At 47.5% G+C, this 10,745-nt stretch overlaps 1 protein-coding gene across 2 annotated transcripts in view; it reads right to left on the reverse strand.

Moving 5' to 3' along the window:
• The window catches only part of L2HGDH (L-2-hydroxyglutarate dehydrogenase), a 17,296-nt gene extending 6,561 nt beyond the window's left edge, over positions 1-10,735 (reverse strand). The window contains exons 1-7 of one of the 2 annotated variants that reach the window (XM_066630236.1): positions 10,635-10,735; positions 7,636-7,751; positions 7,221-7,372; positions 5,080-5,211; positions 2,890-3,052; positions 2,009-2,043; positions 1-76 (exon numbers count right to left, since the gene is read on the reverse strand). The exon at positions 1-76 is cut by the window's left edge and continues 92 nt beyond it. In XM_066630236.1, the coding sequence (XP_066486333.1) occupies positions 1-76; positions 2,009-2,043; positions 2,890-3,052; positions 5,080-5,211; positions 7,221-7,372; positions 7,636-7,751; positions 10,635-10,729 (769 nt within the window). In that variant the 5' untranslated portion in view covers positions 10,730-10,735. Of the gene's footprint in view, positions 77-2,008; positions 2,044-2,889; positions 3,053-5,079; positions 5,212-7,215; positions 7,373-7,635; positions 7,752-10,634 lie in introns of those variants that run through there. The other variant, XM_066630244.1, reaches the window with a different exon arrangement.
• Positions 10,736-10,745: the final 10 nt, after the last annotated feature.

Here is a 10,745-nt window from a genome sequence, read left to right on the forward strand (position 1 = left end):
AACCACTGATCTGAGAGAGCCGGTCTGAGTAAAGCCCTGCACAGGACACCAGGTGCCGACAGCGGATCTCTGCCCCCTGTCACAGAACAAGACAGAAGTGCAATCAACTACGAAAGCATAAAACACCACCGAAAAAGTTACTGTGTCCCCAGCCTTCTTCCTGAAATGCTGCTTCCCCTTCTTGATCCAGCCTGTTTCAGTGAAGCTGTGAGCCTTCAAGAGGCTGTGAAGCATGGAGAGTCTGGTGTTGACCAGAAGTGGTCTGGCAGTGAGGAGCGCAAGAAGCAGTGTTTGGGACATGCCAGAGGCAGATCTTTCAGAGCTCCAGAAGGCTCTGGCAACATGTGTTGGAGCCAGAACCCTCATCCAGGAATTCACAGGATTGAAGGGGCAGTGTGTTAATTTTTTTCTATTCTGCCCTTCCTATTCTCACAGAAAAGCCCAAGGCAATTTACAGCCAGAACCAATAAAAACAATGAAACAAACCCAAGGAAAGCAACATAACATCAATACGCAATCAGTATCAGCCTTCCAGAGCTCTGCCTGTGCAGTGGGTGACCTGCAGGTGCCTGTTGTCATCCTCTTCAGACGGGAGCCTCCAGGGCCTTAGGGCAGAGCTGCAGGCTCAGGTGTGAGTTTCCTAGACTCTGGGTCAGAGTCAGGCATTGTCCTCTTCCTCAGTGTGGCCCCTAAACAGATCAGGAGAACAGGGGGGTCCTTGAGATAGGCTCCTCCTGACTGATGCTGCTAACGGTTGCTTATGTACCTGTGTCACTACTTAAGAGGTGTGCGGAGGGCGTCCTCTCTGTGGGTCATGTTGCCTCTAAAACCTCTTATTTTCTTCAGCCACAGTTGCCTTTTCTCCCCCACCCCTGCCTTCCACCCATCCTCAGTTTCTGACTTCTCCCTATCACTGGTTCTGCCCAGCTAACAGTAATTTAGAAGCCTTCTGCAAAACACCTTCCAAACCTGCAGGTCCAAAATAAAGACTTAATACTTGTGCCAGTCATTTGCAACAACCACTATAGCCAGACCAGCCACCATTTCATAGGAAGCTGCTTTAAGCTGAACTAGACCCACTGGCCAGTCTAGGCCAGTACTATCAATACAGACTGACAGCAACTCTCCCCGGGGTTTTGGCAAGCATTTTTTTCTGCATTACTAGGGATGCTGCTGGGGATGGAACCTGGGCTCTCCTGCATACAAACATGGGCTCTACCACTGAGTCAAGGCCCTTCTACTTTCAGTGATGGGATGAATTAGGTAACAGCCATGGAGAATGGCTGACTTTTAAAAAAGAAAATTGTATAGGTAGCTATAATCTCCTGAAAGAAACAGAACTGTCAGATTACCAGAACATTTTGTGCTTAGAACTTAACTGTTGTATTTCAAAAAGTAGACAAGTCATAATTATGTACTGCACGCAGTGCTTGGTGCTAACGGGTGGCTTCCATGATCGTATGCAGTCGTCACTGAGCATACAAAAACAAGCTGGCAACTTCTTTGAAATCAGTTGAAGCATAATAATTTTGTTTCTTTTCATCACACAAAAGTGTGTGTGTAACATTTCTAAGAATGAGCTGGTCTCTATAATTACATGTGAAACTTCAAATGATCAGTAAGCTGTGTGGAGCACCTCAGGTACAAAATATCCTTTGCTGCTACCTTGAGATAAAAAGAAAACACCCGTTTTCCCAACTGAAATTTGCATCTGCTTGAGAACTGCAGTTCTGCCATGAATGAGGACCCTGTACAGAAAGTCATCACACTTTGCACAAAAGATGTCACCTCTGAAGAAGTGCACTGTTGTGTAGGAGCCCATTTTCCTTCATGACAAAAATAACCTTATTGTATCTTTTTCTTCATCTCAAACAGTTTTGAAGGTGAAAGCAATATTGGTAATCAAGGTAAGGAATTTGCATTGCTGACACATGCAAAATACTTGTCAACAGTAAGATGAAATACTGTGCACTATAAACAAAGATCTGAACTTGTGGTTCAGGCTTACCTTTGAATTTCTAACAACAACTGGATAGTTCATTCCTGTTAAAAAAAAAATCATAAGACAAAATGATATACGGTTTATGAAACAGTGCTTGACCCTGGTGAAAAGCACTAGACTCAACTCAATGGCACTCTCAAGAAGAGATGGGCCTCTCTGGGAGGTACAAGGAGTTGTCTAAGGAGGCCTCCTTCCTATCCTAGCATCCTGACGATGCCACAAAAGAATGCAAATCCACATAACAGAACCTATGTAGTGCTGCCAAGATTGGACAGACCAATTCTAAACTGTGCTGGTACAGCCAGGCCACACTGCCTGCACTACATCCAATGCAGTTTAGGAATTGGCTGGAGGATACCTTGGGGTAAGGGGATATATTTCTCCTTAACTCCCAGCCACCCCAAAGGGCTTCTCAGATCTGTGCCACCTATTTATCTGGCACATCCAGGAAGCCCAGGGTAATGCCAGATGGGCTGGGATGGATGTTAGGATATGGTGTGTGTGGCCACTGCTGATCCCACCCACTCCTGGGCCCTATCCTCCCCATGTTCCACCCTTCCCCGCCTCAAAACATCCCTCCCCACCTCCAGATGGCCCTCCTGCCACCCTTTCCACATCCCTGCTCCACCCAGTGTAAACTCACCTGTGGCAGCCTGCGCAGGGATGGGATCTGGAGCTACCAGATCAGTTCAGGCTGTTGTGCCAACTCCCAAGTAGGTGCAAACATACCTTACAGCACGTTTCAACACTATGAGCTGGGCAGGGATGGCTGTGCCAGCTCAATGCCACGTTAGGATTCCACTGTTAGGTAAATTACTTTATTTTGCAACAAAACCTTAAGGCAAAATTGCAAAGCTTGAGGAAGGGCCATTAAAAAAAAAGTTCACCTTCTTTATTTCCAGCAGGACTTTCTTTTGCCATTTCCACATTTTCCACCTCAAAATTCGTCAAGATGGTCCCTCCAGCAGCCTGGAAATCTTCAGCATATGCTTGGGCCACCTGTCTGTAGTTGACAATGCCAGTGTATGGGGAATCCAAGGCCATCAAACCCTGAAAATGCAGCCACAGAGTGAATGCTTATGTTCACATGGTCCTCAATCACACACACATTTCTGAAGAACCAGGAAGGTGGAGATGCACTGTTACAAACCAACAGAGTAACTTTCAGCATGGCAGCCTCAGGTCTGTATGTCTTCCTAGATACTGCCAGCCCAGACAAGGTAAGTCAGAGTTGCACTGCTGGGGCTTTTAACCAGCACTCCTTCGTGGTGAACCATTGGCATAAATGAATCTGAGCATGACAGAAGGCCACAGAGCAGGGCTGCAGAACATGTTCTGTGCAGCCCAGTGGGATCTTCCCCACTTCCTGGGCTGCTGCCATTGGGAAAAGTCATTGAGCTGATGACTCAGACAAGCAAAAAGAAGGCAAACGTCTATGATTCCCTCCTTCTGGGACGCTGCAATGACTAGACACAAACTGAATATAAATAATCACCGCCTCTCTAAACCAGCGTTCCTCAAAGTGTGCTCCTAGCAGCCCTGGGGCTTCCTGAGACCCCTTTAGGGGCTCCGCAGGCACACCAGGGGCTGCCATTTGTTTGGTGCTGCGCCACTATGTGCATGCACCAGCAGTCTGGGGCTCCCCAAGACTTGACACATGTGCTGGCCAACTCCTCAAAAGAAGGTTTAAGTGTTAAAGCCTAATAAAGGTTTTTGAACTGAAATCGAGACGGTTTAAGAGTGCAAAGGGCTCCAGTCTAAACAGTTTGAGAACTGCTGCTCTAACCAATAAAAACCATGTTTTTATTGCACCATTATTATTCATTATTAAAAATACTGTATTGATATACTGTTTTTCAACAAAACGTAGATCACAAAGCAGTTTACATGGTAAAATAAATCAATAAATGGTTCCCTGCCCCCAAAAGACTCACAATCTAAAAAACATTCCGAAGAGACACCAGCACCAGCCACTGGAAAAGATGCCCTGCTTGGGGACAGGGACAGGGACGGACAGTTGCTGTCCTCCTTCTAAATATCATCCTGCTAAGGACTGGACGATAAGGAGCACTTCTGGAAGCTACCTGCTGGTCCTACCACTGCCACTCCCCACCCTTGGTGGCCAGTTTTTCAGTGTGGCCCCTGGACATTTGCTGGGTGGGGTAAACTTGGCCCTGCACCCAGCTGCATGAGCTACTGCTGAACTGCAGCAACAAGGCAAGTCAGATGACCAACAGTACACATCCTAGTGGATAAATTTTAACAGTATATATGTTGTTGTAGGGGTTGCTCCTCTGGATTTTTATACCATCTTCCAAATAAAAATTTATCTAGGGAGTTCAGAGATAGAAACAATAACAACCACAATCACCAGAACTGAGAGCAAGTAAAACCACCATTAAAACTGGTAGCTAAACTAAACTAACAGCCCAAACCTAACAAAACTACTGTGCTGTGTGTAGTGCGGAAAACTAGGCTGATGGAGATTTCCCAAGGTAAGGGGACATTTGTCCCCTTGTTCCAGGGAAAGCACCAGAAGCCAGCTATGGGGCTAATCAGGCCTACACCAGCAAAATCTCTGGCACAGGCCCAAGCAGCTCTGCGTTGGCAGATTGGTTCCGCTCTGCCCTCCCCCTCCCTGTTCTGCCCGCCCACCACTTAGTACAATACTTATGTCCATGGCACCCAGTGCCTTTTCCACTGGCGTGAGAGGCCAGCACGCACCCATGCAGGCCTTCATGCTGGCACCTGCTGCTGCTCAGCTGTCACAAAGTGCTTTCCGGCACTTCTGCAATGGGTGTTCCCATGGCAGCATGGGCTAGACAAGCACTGCAGCCCTGGAAGATGGGACAGTAAAATTGAAACCATAGAAGTAAGCATTTGCTTGGTGCTGATAAGACAGTAGCACAAGCGCCAGGCATTCTGATGAGGGAGTATCACAGACAAGAGAAATTGGGTAACAAAGTGAACAGCAGCACTGGACTTTCCTTTCAAAAAAGAGAAAGCTACCTTCCATCACAGATCATTGGCAGGAAAGAGTTGCTTCAACTTGTCTCTGAAGAGACAAAGTGACTCACCCGGCAATAGGGTTCCTTCACTTGTATTTCTCTGGAGGTGATAAGTTTCAGTCCCCGCACATTGTTCTGTAGCCCCCGCTCATACAGCGCTTTGAGTCTTGGAATTTCTTCCTGTTCAGTTGCAACAATCAGCTGTGGACAAAACAAGACAAGCACACTGTGGAAAGTGGGCTAACTGTAAAGTAAAAATGCAGCAGAAGAGTCACCAGGATCAACATTTGAATGAGCCAAAGACCCTGCTGTGGAGGGTGGCCCAGGCTTACTGCCATTTTGCCATATCAACTACCAGGCATGACAACAAGCTAGGTCACAGCAGCTCTTGAATTACTACACGTCTGCTTTCATTATTACTAACAGACACTTTTCTACCCTTTTCTACACTTTTGAAGAGCTCTATAACACAAAAACATGCCAACTTCAATGACTGATGGACATTATCTAGTCCAGGGGTGTCAAACATACGGCCCGGGGGCTGGATGCGGCCTGTGGAAGCTTTTTATGCAGCCCTCAGGCTTTCCGCTGCTGAGTAGTTACTGCTGAAAGGGCAGCCCACATGAAAATTGGGCTCTCCCATATCTTGAAATATGATCTATACTCATATATTTTCTCTTTTGTTATTTGCAGCTAATGAGTTCCTAAGTGAGAAAAAAGTGTTTATTTTTGGTTATGACCTGTTTAATGACATCACTTCCAGCCCTCAGCAGGCATCATGCATGCTTTGTGGCCCTCCCTATGAAATGAGTTTGACACCCATAATCTAGTCAGTAGCTTTTGGAAAAGGATATCATGTTACCAAGCAGGAGTGAGAGATGTAGGGTTGAAAAGGAAGATGGGTTGCACAACTAGAAAAAATCAACTTGCCCGAAAATGTGGTGCTGCCCCCTTTCTCCGCTGTGAAATACACAGAACCATTAGGCCCTCAGTTTGGTTGTACTTGTCGTAAGAGGTGACTAAACAGCCACCGGGTAGATGGGACTCGTTAGCTTGGGAAGGCAGCTCATCTGAGAGAAGGAAAACTCTGATCCCAAACCTCCACTGCCTTGTGGCTACATCCAGTTATGGAAAAGGCTTCAGGAGTCAACCTCGAGGCAAAATCTGGAGCCGGAGTCCCTGAGGAAGTTCATGACTGAACACAGTCACGCTCTGGCAACTCCTGCGACGCTGCTGGAACCAACCATATTGGCTTCTGCCTTTCCATTGGACCATTTCAGCAACATGGAGAGGGGGGATTTGCTGCATGGGAAAGAGTCTATCCTCCATATCTACTTGACCCAGGCTTCGTGCACTGGAGAGGACACTCTGTTCCAGATCCACCATTCAGAGCACGATACCATAGTCTTCCAAGACTGAAGGATGCCAACAACAAAACCGGCTGATCATCGCTTTTGTTAGGCAGCCAGCCTCAAATGGTTAGAAGACACTTGGAAATCTACGTATGTGAATGGGTGACTGGTCAAAGCTAAGAAAAGGAGACACCCACCCCCAAGCTAAGAAGAATGGGATAATTTATCAGGTGTCTGTGTGTGAAGCAACAGCAGTTTGAAAAGAGGCTGACATCAAAAGTTATGGACTGGCCTGTTTTTTGGGGGGAGGGGGTAGCTGACATGCTGCCTTGTACAAATGCATGCTCTTTGCCTCCATTTATGGTCTACTTATACATTTAAAATAAAGCAAATACTATAACAGTACTTCAATGACCTCTTATTCAAAGAAACCCAACCCAGGAACACAAGCCCCAGAACTTCTCTTTGCTCAGAAAAGTGAGTCCTGGGAAGCATTTCAGATATCATCATATGAAAAGATCCTGTTGATGGATTTAGCACAAAAATATAGAAAACATTAAAATAACAGAGAAATGATCCATAGAATATTTGATTCTGTAAAGTATAACTCAAAAGTTACAAATTTTCTTCTTTCCACATCAGAAGCAAGCTTCTGAGTTACCCAAAACCCTTCTTCAGGTTCAGGTGTTCATGCTACACATCCACATTGGTCTTGATGTGCCCGAGTCCTGCACTCTTTACAATAAAACACTGGTAAAATTTGAGCAAACACTATGGTAATTAGCCTTTCAAAAACAAGACATACTGTACTGTATTGCAAGTTTAAATTAAACAGCAAAAGCACAACACCTACCTTACCTTGCCGCACTGTTTATATGGGATTCCTTTTTGGTCACAGTATTCATAACAGAGGGCTGCGCCCTCCACACACAACTTAGCTTTTAGCGATCCTGGCTTGTAGTAGATCCCACTGTGAATGACCCCACTGTTGTGACCACTCTGATGGAAAGCTAAATAAGGAAGAAACACTATGAGTAACACAATCCTATTCAAGTGCACAGAAGTTGCATAGATTGGCCTTGCATAGGAGAAGCTCAGCTGTGCTAACCCAGTTATGCCCCAGCTGAACAATACTAACTTTAACAAGCATCTTGACAAACATGACAACTAATTTTGGAAGTCTGGGCATCTGGGTGTGAAAAATGAAAGACTGAAAATAACAAAAGGCTGTGAGCCATTTTGTCAGATATGGTAGTAAATGCAGGCATCATACCCAGCTCCTTCTCCTTTTCCAGCACTCCAAAAACTAGGGATGGATGCCGCATGATGAGCTCCCTGGCCGATGCCAGCCCCACGATTCCAGCACCAACCACAGCAACATCAAAGGTACTATCAAGAAAATTAAGAAAAGTTTGAAAATAGTTTCAATCCACCTGCTCCAGAGGTTATTTCAAAGAACAGGTACCAGAAAATCTCTGACTTAACCCCCGGTTTGGTACATTGGCATTGCATGAGAGAGATCCAGATTCAAAATCCCAGGGCAGCTGCGACACACACTGAGCCACCTCTGAGTTATCTCAGCCTCAACTATGTCATAGGGGTGAGATACGATAAGATGGAATGTATGCTCCAAGTTCCTGGGAGAAAGAGTAGAATTAAAAAAAATAAGGATGAGAAGATCTGAACTACGGAACAGAGTTTTATTGGGATTTTAATCGTCAGATGCCTTGTGAAGATGCTACACCTTGAAAGCTGGGATATAAATGTATAGAACAGAATAAAATAAGCAAGTAAAGTGTAATAAACAAGTTGACTGTCATTCCTTCATATGCTGAACTTGCTCTGTGAGGAAGAGGTGAGGCACTGACAGGCACTAAAGATTTGAAATCAATTTTGCATCCAATTATCTGACCTAATGGATTGCATTAGGTTTCTTTAAGGACAGTCCAGGGGTGCTTTTAGAACTGCTGTTTTCCTGAACACACAGTTGCCTTCTACCAAATCAGATCATTAGTCCACCGGGTCAGGATTCCCCATGCCTATAGGCAGCAGCAATCCAGGGTTTCAGGCAGGAGTTTTTCCCAACCCTACCTGGGCATGCTGCTGGGGACTGGACACTGCAGTTACTGCATATCTGAGGGACTGTCATGGGAAAAATGGAGTGAAGCCTTCTTAGCAGGAGCTCACCTGCTAACTAGAGACTGAACTCATGTTTTTTTCCAAGCACTCATGAATCTGAAAAAATTAGATACACACTTTTCTTTAGTGTGAATCACAGAGATAGGAACTAAATATGGTCCTCCCTCAAGGCCTTGTTCAACAAACAGCATAGAGGAGGCAAAACTGCATCTTTAAACAGATTAGGGGGGAAAAACACAAAACAATACTTCACCAATTATTAAATCTGTTTCTGGCCTGTGCCACTTTTGATGAGAGGTGCCATAAGAACAACCCCGCTGGAGCAGGCCATAGGCCCATCTAGTCCAGCTTCCTCTATCTCACAGTGGCCCACCAGATGCCCCAGGGAGCACACAAGACAGTAAGAGACCTGCAACCTGATGCCCTCCCTTGCACCTGGCATTCTGACATAGCCCATTTCTAAAATCAGGAGGCTGCACATACACATCATGGCTTGTAACCCATGATGGATTTTTTTCCAGATATTTGTCCAGTCCCCTTTTAAAAGCATCCAGGCCAGATGCCGTCACCACATCCTGTGGCAAGGAGTTCCACAGACCCACCACATGCTGAGTAAAGAAATATTTTCTTTTGTCTGTCCTAACCCTCCCAACACTCAATTTTAGTGGATGTCCCCTGGTTCTGGTGTTATGTGACGGTGTAAAGAGCATCTCTCTATCCACTTTATCCTTCCCATGTATAATTTTGTATGTCTCAAACATGTCCCCCCTCAGGCGTCTCTTTTCTAGGCTGAAGAGGCCCAAACGCCGTAGCCTTTCCTCATAAGGAAGGTGCCCCAGCCCCGTAATCATCTTAGTCGCTCTCTTTTGCACCTTTTCCATTTCCACTATGTTCTTTTTGAAATGTGGCGACCAGAACTGGCCATACTCCAGGTGTGGCCTTACCATCCCATGGCCTTCCCCTGCATAATTTTGTATGTCTCCATCATGTCCCCCCTCAGGTGCCTCTTTTCTAGACTGAAGAGGCCCACATGGTAGCATGCTTCTTATAAAAACCTCCCTGCACATAGAAATGTCAAGCTTCCCAATATGCTAATTTTCTGCAAGCAGGGACTTTGCATGTCATGAAGACATTGGACCACGCAGTTCCCTCCTCTGAATCAGTACAATCCAGAAACACCTTAGTTGCCTCATCTGTCTCCTGGTCCGAAGTGGCCTCATGAACCGCCACCATCCTGAGCAGGGCTAACCCGCAGCTGTGGTCCCCAAGCAACGGGGGGGGGGGGAACACACACTCCCCAACCATGTTTTCCACAGTGTGGCATGGAGATCCACATTATGACCTCCAAAAGTGTGTGCGCATACTGCTGCTGCCCCAGGTACAGGGCAGCCACCAGCAATTGAGGTTAATAGCACTCCCTCCCACTCCATAGAGAGCACCAGTGTGCTGGGCACTTGCCTTCACAAAAATCTGGCACTTCCACAGGGGTTCTATGGGGTTCAGTGGTATTACTGGCCTCATGGAACTGCACTGTGGGGCAACCTCCCCACTGTATGGAGCAGGGACATGCAGTGGGCAGGGAGGCAGGTGAGGCAGAGCCTCCCCACCAGAGTCCTTCAAAAAGCACCATCACCTGTAAGGTGTAGGGCGAGTGGAGAGGCAGAGCCTCCCCACTGGAGTCCTTTGAAAAGCACTGCTGCCTGTGAGGCATGGGGGGGGGTCAGGTGAGGCAGAGCCTCCCAACTGGAGTCCCCACCGGAGCACTGTGCTTGAGCACCTCACATGGCGGCAGTGGCACTTTTCGAAGGACTCGGTGGGGAGGCTCTGCCTCACCTCCCCCCCCCCCATGCCTCACAGGTGGCAGCACTTTTTGAAGGATTCTGTTGGGGAGGCTCTGCCTCACCTGACCCCTCCCCCGCCATGCCTCACAGGCAGCAGTGCTTTTCAAAGGACTCCAGTGGGGAGGCTCTGCCTCACCTGCCCCCCCACTCCACCCCACATCCCTGCTGAGGAGAGCAGGGGGGGGCTCCTCATCCCAGGCGCCTGCAGAAAGCAGGGTGCGCCTGCGGAACTCCTGGCGACGAGAGGGAGGAGGGCGAGGCCCGGGCGCCCTCGGCTCCCCTCCGGCCTCACCTGCGGGCGCGGCTGCCGAGGGGCCGGCGGGGGAGGGCGCAGCGGCACCAGGCCCAGGGCCTCAGCCGCGGCCTGAGCGGCACCGGCAGCGCCATGGCGAGCTGCGCGGCT

Source organism: Tiliqua scincoides, chromosome 1 (genome assembly GCF_035046505.1).
Source record: "Tiliqua scincoides isolate rTilSci1 chromosome 1, rTilSci1.hap2, whole genome shotgun sequence".
Lineage (NCBI taxonomy): Eukaryota > Metazoa > Chordata > Lepidosauria > Squamata > Scincidae > Tiliqua > Tiliqua scincoides.